The sequence below is a fragment of the Cnephaeus nilssonii genome, assembly GCF_951640355.1.
Source record: "Cnephaeus nilssonii genome assembly, chromosome: 7".
Classification (NCBI taxonomy): Eukaryota; Metazoa; Chordata; class Mammalia; order Chiroptera; family Vespertilionidae; genus Cnephaeus; species Cnephaeus nilssonii.
The window spans coordinates 52,372,179-52,385,501 of NC_137078.1; the positions used below are offsets into that span (position 1 = coordinate 52,372,179).

At 39.0% G+C, this 13,323-nt stretch overlaps 1 protein-coding gene across 1 annotated transcript in view; it reads left to right on the forward strand.

The window, feature by feature from the left end:
- The window catches only part of NEGR1 (neuronal growth regulator 1), an 888,615-nt gene that overhangs the window by 333,546 nt on the left and 541,746 nt on the right, over positions 1-13,323 (forward strand). The window contains exon 2 of the mRNA XM_079778432.1: positions 12,161-12,393. Within this exon, the coding sequence (XP_079634558.1) occupies positions 12,161-12,393 (233 nt within the window). The remainder of the gene's footprint in view (positions 1-12,160; positions 12,394-13,323) is intronic.

Genomic DNA, 13,323 nt, shown 5'->3' on the forward strand with positions numbered 1-13,323 from the left:
AACAGTGCCTCTGGCCTCCTGAAAGTCAGCCTCAGACACCACGGCTGCTTCCCCTCCCTAGACACTCTGCAAGGAAGAAATTATATAAAGGTGGCCGCCAGGTGGCTCCCGACAACCAGCACAAACTTCAGCGGGATGGAGGGATGGGATCCGGATCTAGGGACAGCAAGGGCATCCCATCACCCACCCAGAGGGCCAATTGTGTCCCCCCCACCCCCTCGGGACGGGCGCCAGACACAGGGCTCATGGCTGGTGAGTGCCGCTCTGGCGGCGCGAGCCTCTCAGGATCAAGACTGACTGGGCATGAGCCCACGGCATGTGCAGTGGGGCCAGCATGAGTGGAAGTGGCAGGCAGAAGCAGCAGGCATTGTTGGACTGCTGGTTTTGGTCCAATCCCCAACAGGCCACACTGTGGGACCCCACCTATGCATGAATTCATGCACCGGGCCTCTAGTATAGTATGTTTACTCAAACAAGAAAGTTTGTCCATGTGTCTAGATAATACCACCTCATTAAGACATCCAACATTACACAAAGTAAAAAACAAAGTTTAATAAATATTTATCAATATGCTTAATATAATTTAATCAATTGTATGCTATCAATAATTGTAAAAGTAACTTCATACAGAATATTTTTTACATTTAAATTCTTACAGTCATAAGAATTTGTATAGCCAATTTATATATTTAATTTTATTGCAAAGAAGATAAGGTATCAATAAAAGAGCTAAAAATTAAAATTTGATTGAGATCAAACTATATGGTAGAAGTAGAATGAAAATATAAGGTCTAGGAGAAAAAGAAACAATATAACATTTATTTTAACTAGAGCTTGTTCATCTTTTTGTAGGTGGATGATAGCAAATATCAAATCACTATGCTGTTAGTTTTTCTTGGATACATGAAAGAATTAACAGCTTTATTTTTAAATAGCCATAATAGCAATAATCAGAAATTATAATTTTTGCAAAGAACTCATCTTATGACAAAATTTTTAGGTAGTTGAAAAATGTAAAATAATTTTCATAGTGTAAAAAATCATTTTACTGACCCTGACAGCAAAGAGAAAACAAATTGGTACCCTTTTACTTCATCTCACTGAACTTTGGAAGGTCACAATGACCATGAAATCTCTAAGTAGAGATTCATAACCATGTCCTACAGTTCTGAGGAAAGTTAACTCATAAAACCTTATCATAATTATAAAACATTTACACTTATATTTTGCTTTATAAGTTGGTAAATTTATCTCGCAGGCACATACTCAGCTGAATTTATACTAAACTAGAGGCCAAATGCACGAAATTTGTGCCAGGGGCTTGGCCCCCACCAACACCGCCACAACTGCCTTGGCCCCCACTGCCACGGCTTCCTCTGGAAGGTCATTCGGAAGGATGTTTGGAAGGACATCTGGTCTAATTAGAATATTATGCTTTTATTATTATAGATAAGAGTTACATAAAACAGGTAATACTATATCCATGTTGCAAGTAAGTAACTAAGGTTTAATAGAGATTGAGTTAACTTTCTAGTAAACCAGGGAGTTGGTTTCTAAACTTAAGTTTTGAGTCTCAATATATATGCTTTTTACTAAGTGAGAAGTAATTTTATTTTTTTAAATTATAGGTGACATACAATACTAGATTGGTTTCAGAAGTACAACATAGTGATCAGACATTTATATAAATTTCAAAATACAATTATAAAATATAACACCAAAGCTCTCTTTTTCTATGTGGGTTCTGCTTTTAAGATAGGGAAGTACCAAGGGAAGTAAAGCTTTTCTGGAAGTAATGACTCATTTATCTGCAAAATCATTTCTTGTGAACCAGCCTTGTACTATGACAATGTAGATAAAAAAGGCTTCTGCAAATGCCTCATTTTTCCTTCTTCCATTTATATTTTATAGTACAGGCATTTTGTTGTCATTGATGATGGTGGTAGTTTGTTTTGTCTTGTTTTTAAACAAAGTTAACCATAGGAAGGTAGGTTAATAAAAGTTGCCTTTATTTACACACTACCAGGTACCTGGCACCATCCTGGACATGTTAAACAAACTATTTTAATTCTCATAATAATGATTTAGATAAATAATTTTACTAATCCCATGATAAAGGTAAGAAAACTAATGTGAGTAAAGTTTACTCCAGGTTCCAGGGATAGTGCACAAGAAAGCTGACATTTGAACTCCAATCCTATATAATAAAAGCCTAATATGCTAAGTGTCTGGTCGTCTGGTCATTGGTTCAACCAATCAAAGTGTAATATGCTAATTATATGCTAAGGCTGCTCAACCCCTCACTATGACTTGCACTGACCACCAAGGGGCAGACAGTTGACCAGTCAACCAGTCGCTATGACATGCACTGAACATCTCTGACCAGTAGGTTAGCTTGCTGCTGGGGTCTGGCCAGTCGAGACTGAGCGAGTCGGGCCAGACATGCCCTGGAGCCCTCCTGCAGTCCCTCCCTGGATGGCCAACCTCCCATGTCCTTCCCCGGCCCCGATTGTGCACTGGTGGAGTCCCTCAGCCTGGCCTGCACCCTCTCACAATCCGGGACCCCTCGGAGGATGTTGGAGAGCTGGTTTTGGCCAGATCCCGCAGGCATAAAAGGCTAATATGCAAATGGACTGAATGACGATGGAACAACCAGTCACTATAACATGCACTGACCACCAGGGGGCAGACGCTCAATGCAGGAGATGCCCCCTGGTGGTCAGTGTGCTCCCACAGGGAGAGAGCTGCTCAGCCAGAAGCCGGCCTCACAGCTGGCAAGTGCAGCGGCAGTGGCCGGAGCCTCTCCTGTCTCCGCCGCAGTGCTAAGGATGTATGCCTGCCGGCTTAGGCCCACTCCCCCTGAGAGTTGGACATCCCCGGAGGGCTCCTGGACTGCAAGAGGATGTAGGCCCGGCTGAGGGACCCCACAGAGTGCACGAATTTTGTGCACTGGGCCTCTAGTATTAAATAGAATTAATCGCTACATTATATGCTGACTCTAAGAATTGTCCATGTGATCTAGCGAAGAATTAAAATTCAATACTATTTTTAACATTTAACTTATTTTGTGAAAATATAATCAGTTTAAATTTGTTTTCAGGGAACACATGGAAAACCAAACTGCATTTTGTTTTTTTCCTCTGAGGTACATTGCCTAATACATTTGAAGGCATAGATCATATTGAAATATGGTTTAGTCAATTTTATGAGAAGAGGACAGATACATGTGGATTAATGGTTACTTTAGTTAATTATTGCAAGTCTGGCTTCAATTAGTTGTACTATGCAGCCGTCTTTATTCATAAAATAAAATTTGTGTTCAGAATATATTTTAGTAGAAAAAAATGAAAGAAAAATCCAGCAGTGACCAACAGAAAGTTTAAAGATCAACGTAAATAGAGGGAATGGATTCTTATAATTCATTTCATTTTTTAAATGTCCATATTCACCGATGCTGTAAAGAAGTATATACCTTTCTGTATATCTATTTTTTTGTTTCTTATTTTATCAGCTGTATTTATATGCATATAGAATACTTTCTAAATGACTTAGATACAAAGATGGTTGATGCGAGGTAGTAGAGTTGCTGATACTGTTTGAGTACAGAACTCCATGTTGTTTTTCCCTGGTTCTGAGAAAGAGGTGTCTGTACTGGCTTCCCCCCAGGGAGGACAGAAGAGCAAGGTGTGCCTGGAGCTTAGCTCTTTATCCCGACACTTCTCTGGGCTGATTTGATTCTCCCTCTCAGATGCGGTTACTTTAAATGTCTCCTGCATGCATTTTCAATGTAGTGCTCACTCCCTTTATAGCTCCTGAGGTGAAAGTCCAACCTCTCCAGGAAGCATCTGCCAGGGAGCAGCGCTGCAGACAGAATTCTCCCCACAGCGGTTCAGAGCACCTGCTAGTTAACAGAAATCTTGAAGCCCTTCCAGATCCAAGTATCTCACATTCAAGTCCTCATGGGAGCTCATGGGAGAAAGCAAGCTGGTTTAGTTGGATTCAAAAACAAAAAGTAGAAATGACAGAAACATTTTCCAATTCGATTCATGCTTAAAGTCATTTGAACAAAGCTAGTGCTAAACTAACTTCCTCAATATGTAACACCTTGTCCTTTTTACAATCTCTGCCTCATTCATCAAGCCTGCATTCATGCGTGCACCACTCTTAATGTGAATAAAAGACCTACCTACCTCTCAAAAGGCTCTGTGAATGTTAAATGCGATCATGTATTTTCCATCCTCTTAGTCCATCCATAGTCATCATTCAGTTAATGAAATTTATTATTATTATCAAGACAAGATGATGATGATTAGACTTCAGTAGTAGGCCGAAAATGAAGTTATTTTACCAATCAGACTTTCCTATTTTATTTAGTTATAAAGTACAGGCTCTCTTTACCCATACTTATTTTACTTCATAAATGCTAATTTATATGTTGGATTATTTACAAATAATGTATTGAAGTATTCTAAATGTAAAAATTCCTTGGTGTTGCCCTTTCTAAACACAGATATTTTGCTTAAATAGAGGCTTAACTTACATGAGCTAGTAGAAAGAGAAAGATAAATAAAATTGTAGTATTATAGAAAAACATGGTTTTATTACAAGTTGAAGTAAGTGAATTTAATGTTTTAAATTTAGTGATTAACCCAAAACCAACTTTTAATGATTTTCTAGGCATTGAAAATGTTGAGTAAATATTATTTTTAATAAAAACTTAAATAATTTAAATTGCACAATAAAGTAAGACTAAAAGACATGAATTTACACTATCACTTGATTGCATTAAAGTTCCCATCTTTTAGGAATTAGGTTTAGATTTCATGAAAAAAAAGTTTTATTATCTTTACTTGAAAAGTTTTATTATTTTATTTTGATTTATAGTATTAAAATATTTAAGTTGTTTGAGAATTTTTTCTTATAATTAGAAACCAGCTTATAACTTTCAATCTCTTATCCAAGATATTTTAATATATCTTTATTATTATAAAGAAGTGCTAGAGGAAAATATAAAAGAAATAGATTTAATTCTCTAAAAAATTAGAAATTAGGTTTTTATATACTATATGAAGTAAAATATGCCCAACATGTCATAATTTCTATTCTAAAAATAACTGAACATGTATCATTGATATTACTTAGGTAACTTATGCCTGAAGGTTTAATTCAATTTTGTCATAATGAAGTTATTTCTATGCATTACAAATTTCAATAAGAAAGTCATTTCAGTAAGTTACTTAACTTCTCTGTATCTTAGTTTCCTCTCTGTAAAATGGGCATTATGATAGTACTTTACAGTACCTATCCCAAAAAGTTGTTGTAAAGATTGAGTGAGAAATATATGTAATGCCCTTATAAGAGTATTTGGCACACAATAACGTTAATATATTATTATCTACATAATAGTATTTAGCTGTTACCTGCACAAGTACATTTTACATAGGTATTTCTTTAACATGCAATTCTTATTATTTAAAAGTCATGAGTACAAAAAGTAACTGAAGCTCATTGGACAGACTGTTGATTGTATGGGTTTTCCTTGACAAAGTCTTATACCTCCTACACCTGCCAAGAAATAGGAAGATAACAATAATTGCTTCTGCCACAAATAAGATTTTATCATAATAGTAAAAGCAAACTTAAAGTATTAAGTCAACCATAATGTTATATATAATGATATTATTATCTGGAAAATATTAAATATATAATCATAAAACTATTTATGTATATATGTATACACATGTCTATCTATATTCATATACATCTATCTATATCTCTATCTCCATCTCTATATCTATATTTATGTCTACCTGTGATTTATCAAGTGAATAACTGGCATGAAAGACATTAAGAAAGGGTGCCTTAAAAAAAAAAAAAGATAAATAAGGGAAGGGATAGAATTTGTTCTGTTTCATTTAATCTATGCTTTATGTCCTTTCATTGTGGCCTGGACACCAGGATATCAATGCTCTCTTTTTACGCAAGAATTAGCATGGAGGTTGTATGGGTTCTGAATTTATTTATTTTATTTTCTCTGTATACTTTTAAAAGTTCTCCTGTCAAATTTAGAACTTTGTGATACCATGAAAAGACAGCCATGAAAGTAGCTAGCCAGATTCTTCATAGCGATATTGTTTTCACATGGCATAGTTTTGAATCCAAGGGAAATTAATAAAATAAATTTTCTTCTTTTATTAGTTAGTACCTTTGATGGGAACTTTCATTAATCACTGTGTCTAGAGAAAAGCTGGTCTCTTTCCATAAACTTGAATAAATCCTGGTGTGTAGAGTACTGGTAATGGTGCTAAGGATTATGTTTTTGGAAAGTGTTATAGGGCATTAGAGATATGTAAGTGAAACAAATCATTCCTCAGCAGCCATAGGCTTTTTCCCTAATAGAGCTTTAAAAAATAATAAATAACCTAAGTATGCTAATTTCTACTAAACTCTCTGAGGTCCAACTTTATATTTAATTACCACAGGAGATAATATCACAGACAGAGTCAATTAGAATATTCCAACATCAGTTCGATCAACTAACAGCATTCCAAATAGGACTTATTGCTCCCAAAATAGGGACCTGCTAATATGTGGTAATGTCATTTATAAAGGAGCTCCTTAAAAGAGTTCAGAAGTTAAATGCAATTCTGATTAGAAGAGCGTTAGCTTTGGGTTAATTTTATCAACCCAAAGTTAGGTTGATATAATTAACAATTGTGAAACAAAATAAATATTCCAGCCATTTTCTTTCTTTCTTTCTTTTTTTAAATTATGAAACTAAATTAAATTTTATTTTTTTCATCACCATTTATTCTCCTTATACCCTCTTCCACCCCCACGCCCCATAATCAGTACACTGTTGTCCTGGTCAATGGGTTCTTTCTCTTTTTTTCTCATCCCTTCACCCATCTTCCCCACATAGCTGTCACATTTCCAACAACCAGATGTTTGGAACTATGTATACAAAACATCTGAATGATTGACTGAAAATTGAAATATTTGTCTTGGTGCTAACACAGCTTATGCTGAGGAGTGTATTTTTGAACTGCTTTACTCATCTCCCTATAAAGTAGATAATGGAGAAGATTAAAAAAAAAAGAAGAAATAAAGAAAACACTTTCAAGAAAATTCATGCCATACTCAGTTAAAGGATGTATTCATTATTAAACCTTTTTATGATTATTTTATTGTCTATACTTTACAGGGATCATAAGCTCACTGGTTCTTAAAATGTTCCATTTAGAAATCTGGAGAGGATAAAAAGATCTGAGTTTGTTACCCTAGAATTATGGCTTCATCCTGTTCTCATTAACTACATGACTGTCTTTGCTTCACCAACCTCTCCCTCACACAGGAATTACTCCATCCTTAACAGGTAGAACCTCTCACCCTTGCCGATGTCTGACTCTAAGAGTACACAGCATAGTCTATCACCACAGTTAAGAGTTCAACATTCTAATCATCTTCCCATTTCTGGACTGGCTCTGTTCATGATACCTTCCTTCCTTCCCTCCAGAATTCTTTCTTAATACAGCACACATGGCAGGCAGAATCCTTTGTAATGTAAAGGGGAAAAAATAGGGTGAATATGGAGGTAGAGATGTAGAAGATATAGGTGTTATTCTCAAGGAATCAGATTTATTTGTTTGGCTTATTTCATATATCTATACTAATAATTTATTCTAATAAAAGTATAATATGATAATTAGACCAGGAGACCTTCTGGACATCCTTCCAGACAAAGCCATGGCGGCGGAGCTGAGGCAGAGGTGGTTAAGGGTGATCAGGACAGGAAGGGAGGGAAGTTGGGGGTGGTCAGGCTGGCGGGGGGGGGGGGGCAGGTGGGGGCGAGCAGGCTGGAGGGAAGGGGGGCAGTTGGGGGTGAGCAGGCCAGCAGGCAGAGTGGTTAGGGGTGATCAGGCAGGCAGGCAGGTGAGCAGTTAGGAGCCAGCAGTCCCGGATTGCAAGAGGGATATCCAACTGCCGGTTTAGGCGGCAGATGGACATCCCCCTAGGGGTCTCAGATTGGAGAGGGTGCAGGCCACTCTGAGGGACAACCTCCCACACCCATGCACGAATTTCATGAACTGGGCCACTAGTTTTATATAATCATCTTATAGTTGACATTAAAATATATAAATTTTATATAAGTATCTTAAGATTTTTATAAAATAGAAAGACTTGCTATTTCCAATTTATAAAATCCATATATGGTCATTTGAGTTATTTAAGTTCTAACTCAGTAGTATAATTTGATAATAATTATACAGCAATCTAAGGAAATAATACAAAAAAATGTGGGTTTTTTGTTGTTGTTTTCTTCTTTTTTTCTGAGTCTCACTTGAGGGTTTTTCTAATGTATGTCTTCAAAATCTTTGAGTTGAGACCAATAGCAATTATGAAATATAGTTACCTAAGCCCAGAGGACATAAAGGGCTCATTTTTTCATTTTCACAGCAGAACATAATTTCTGTTCTTCCTAATGGTCCCTGACTTGCCAGAACAGAGGAACAGTGCTTATGCTAAGACTAGGAGTTACAACCCAGAGCAGGTCTATGAAAGCGCTCGTGTCTAAAGGCTAGTTAATCTCCATGGTTCTCTACTACCCCCCACATAAAGGAAAAGCTGCTTCTGCCTCTAGGGAGAGGGAAATGCAGAGCAGAGTGTTCAAAATCAGACTTTCATGGTTAAATATCCATTAATAATTAATGTTCTGCTTCCTTTAGAATAGGACAGGTTAAGTAGTTGGTCATATTCAGTAAATAAGAAATTACTTGCAGTAATATCTGCAACATTCTAATCATCTTCCCATTTCTGGAACCTATTTTAAAAGTCTTTGATCTGCATGCATTTTGGTGGAAAGGACATTGGATGTAGAAATATTAGACTCAATTATATATTCAACTTTGCCACTCACTACTGGTGTGGCTAGGGCAAGTCATATAACCCAAGCATTCCAGTTATTTTCTGGTGATGAATTAGACATAGCAATCCACACACTGCAGGGTTGTTATGAGCACCAGATAATGTGTGAAGGCCATGAATGGAGAGGTCACACAATAAACTTCACAAATCCAGGTAGTAAATGCAAACATTGGAATTATCACAACCCTAGTAGTGGTATTTTAGTATTGTACCCAAAAGTACAAATGTGATCTTGTGAAATGGGAAATATGCATCCTCTATCTTCTTTCTGCATATTTAAAAGAATGGAAATACACTATAATTATTTAATTATATCACTAAAGTGGGTTTTATTTTCTTCATTACATGCATAAAGAAAAGCTTTTCAATGAACAGTGACCTTTATGACTTCCACTAGTTTGGATTCTGTAGATGGTGAAGCTGACTGCAAATGAGATTCTGCAATGTACCCTGTTCCTTATTTTTTTCACCCACTGATTAGTTTCATGCATTTGGCAGCAACCTACCCCTGCTGCATTCAGTTTGCAATTTTGTAGCAATCTCAAACACTGTGTTCAATCCCCCAAGGTGTTCTGTGGAAATGCTGTCAAACTATTTCGATGTATGTGTATTTTCATTCTGTAGCTGTGCTTTGTACTCATTTAAGGGAACCAGTCTTTAATTTGTATCAGAATGTTTTCAAGATGAAACAGAATTCCAGGCCTCAGCAAAATCACTGATATATGACCAGAGCCTTCTGTTCTAAGTCTTGATGTGCCTGACTTATATTAGATTCAAAGCTATATAGTTGAATCTTGTTATAGAATACAACTTTGAGTAAATGGCTTCAAACTTGGCCACAGAATCTACTGTCATCATGCTTACTATCATCATCATCTGTTTCCAGTTTACCATTCCAGTTGCATCTCTCATCTTTCCCTTATAGCTCATGCTTATTTGTACATCCTTGGAATGCCTGTTTCTCTCATCTTTCCCTGGTGTTGCCCACGCATATCACCTCTGTTTAAAAGGCTACGTCTTCCACTTCTCACTGCTTTAGCTCGGACATTTCCTCTCCTCTCCTCTCCTCTCCTCTCCTCTCCTCTCCTCTCCTCTCCTCTCCTCTCCTCTCCCCTCCTCTCCTCTCCTCTCCTCTCCTCTCCTCTCCTCTCCTCTCCCCTCCTCTCCTCTCCTCTCCTCTCCTCTCCTCTCCCCTCCCCTCCTCTCCTCTCCTCTCCTCTCCTCTCCTCTCCTCTCCTCTCCTCTCCTCTCCTCTCCTCTCCTCTCCCTCCTCTCCTCTCCTCTCCTCTCCTCTCCTCTCCTCTCCCCTCCTCTCCTCTCCTCTCCTCTCCTCTCCTCTCCCCTCCTCTCCTCTCCTCTCCTCTCCCCTCCTCTCCTCTCCTCTCCTCTCCTCTCCTCTCCCCTCCTCTCCTCTCCTCTCCTCTCCTCTCCTCTCCTCTCCTCTCCTCTCCCCTCCTCTCCCCTCCTCTCCTCTCCTCTCCTCTCCCCTCCTCTCCTCTCCTCTCCTCTCCCCTCCCCTCCTCTCCTCTCCTCTCCCCTCCTCTCCTCTCCTCTCCTCTCCTCTCCTCTCCTCTCCTCTCCCCTCCTCTCCTCTCCTCTCCTCTCCTCTCCTCTCCTCTCCTCTCCTCTCCTCTCCTCTCCCCCTCCCCTCCTCTCCTCTCCTCTCCCCTCCTCTCCTCTCCTCTCCTCTCCTCTCCTCTCCTCTCCTCTCCTCTCCCCTCCTCTCCTCTCCTCTCCTCTCCTCTCCTCTCCTCTCCTCTCCTCTCCTCTCCTCTCCCCTCCCCTCCTCTCCTCTCCCCTCCCTCCTCTCCTCTCCTCTCCTCTCCCCTCCCCTCCCCTCCTCTCCTCTCCTCTCCTCTCCTCTCCTCTCCTCTCCTCTCCTCTCCTCTCCTCTCCCCTCCTCTCCTCTCCTCTCCTCTCCTCTCCTCTCCTCTCCTCTCCTCTCCTCTCCTCTCCCCTCCTCTCCTCTCCTCTCCTCTCCTCTCCTCTCCTCTCCCCTCCTCTCCCCTCCTCTCCTCTCCTCTCCTCTCCTCTCCTCTCCTCTCCTCTCCTCTCCTCTCCTCTCCCCTCCCCTCCTCTCCTCTCCTCTCCTCTCCTCTCCTCTCCTCTCCTCTCCTCTCCTCTCCTCTCCTCTCCTCTCCCCTCCTCTCCTCTCCTCTCCTCTCCTCTCCTCTCCTCTCCTCTCCTCTCCTCTCCCCCTCCTCTCCTCTCCCCTCCTCTCCTCTCCTCTCCCCTCCTCTCCTCTCCTCTCCTCTCCTCTCCTCTCCTCTCCTCTCCTCTCCTCTCCTCTCCCCTCCTCTCCCCTCCTCTCCCCTCCTCTCCTCTCCTCTCCTCTCCTCTCCTCTCCTCTCCTCTCCTCTCCTCTCCTCTCCTCTCCCCTCCTCTCCTCTCCTCCCCTCTCCTCCCCTCCCCTCTCCTAGAAAGCCATTTGCTATACCCTAACGCTCTTACTGAGTCAAGTAATCCTCTTTCCTCTTTTGTCTCTCATGGACCTTAGGTTGAATTAATGACATTATTTTTTTATTAATGTACAGTATTAACTACATTGCTTGGTTGTCGTCCTGACTAGACTAAACATTTAGAAGAGCAAGGACAATATCTTTTTAATCCACAAGTAGTAGATGCTTCATAAATATTTATTGAATAAATGAATTTGCTACTAAAATTGCTACATTTAATTACAACAGCAATACTATCAAGTGAAATGCAGTTTATAGTTTTAGTGTGCAAACTTACCACTCTGAAAATGCAGGAGATTTTAAAAATAAACATGTATACGGTACTATTCTATGCTTTGCTTTCTGAACCTGGTACATTATATTCAGAATTGGGTTGGGTTGAAAGAGGCTGACTCGTACTCATACACTTTTCCTACTTCTTATCATTTCAAAGAACAGAATGTGTTTTAATGTCGAAAATTGTTATATGAACTAATTTAGCTTTATTAAATTTACTAGTCATACAGAAATAATGAAAACTGATTTTGACTGGCTTTCAATGAAAACACACTCACACACACACACATGCTCAACACAAAACAAAACTGTATGCAGGTATTGTTTCACATTTGTATTGGGAATGAAGACCTATCAGTGTGTTCATGTTTCCTGTGTTTATGTCTGATATTAGGATTTGATGAAGTGCTATAATTCAGCATATGAAAATACAGTCAGAACAAAGATAATGTCTCTCATTTTCATTTGATTAATAGTGTTCTGTCTCTGGTAATTTGTAGGTGTTATTTGGAAGATGGAGCTTCAAAGGGTGCCTGGCTGAACCGGTCAAGTATTATTTTTGCGGGAGGTGATAAGTGGTCTGTGGATCCTCGAGTTTCAATTTCAACATTGAATAAAAGGGACTACAGCCTCCAGATACAAAATGTGGACGTGACAGATGATGGCCCATACACGTGTTCTGTTCAGACTCAACATACGCCGAGAACAATGCAGGTGCATCTAACTGTGCAAGGTATGCATTTCCGTAACTGCTATACTGGGAGGGACCATGCTTAGAAATGTTCAATCTTTATTTTTTTAAATATATTTTTATTGATTTCAGAGAGGAAGGAAGAGGGAGAGAGAGATAGAAACATTCATGATGAGAGAGAATCATCGATAGGCTGCCTCCTGCAAGTCTCCCACTGGGGATCGAGCCCACAACCCAGGCATGTGCCCTTGACCAGAATCGAACCTGGGACCTTTCAGTTTGCAGGCCGATGCTCTATCCACTGAGCCAAACTGGCTAGGGCAGAAATATTCTATCTTTAGATAACAAAATGATTCAGAAGTAACTGACAATGTTGAAAGACATATGGTCATTGACTTCAGGGATTTATGTTCCTAGATTCCATTAAGTGTAATGGGTATTAAAGTCATATGAATCCCCGTATACCAAGATAAAATAAATTCACATCACATTGTGATTTTTATGTATGATTCACTTCCTATCTTTCTTTGAGTTACCCCTTCAATAAATTGTTGAGAACCCATGATTGATACATTAAAATAAATATCTGTTAACCCATGAGGGATACATAAAATATTAGAACTTTTTAAAATATGGAGAATAACTCTTTAAAAGCAATTCCCCAGGTTTCCAACACTCTGTCTCAATCCAACTTTTGTTTACTTTGATTAACATTACAATGAAAAGAAGCAGCCTTCTAGAAATACTTAATTTAAATATAGAGTAATTGAAAAAATATGGTACACAATGCTTTCTACTTTGACGTACTTTCAGTAGATCATAAATCATGCTAGCTAACTTGCAATCTCCAAATATAAACAGAATCATCAAATTATGTTATTTTTCTTGCACACTGCAATGTAAGAGCATATTTATTCTGAACACAAATGCTTCTCAAATAAATGCAATTATAATGCAAATAGAATGGAAAAT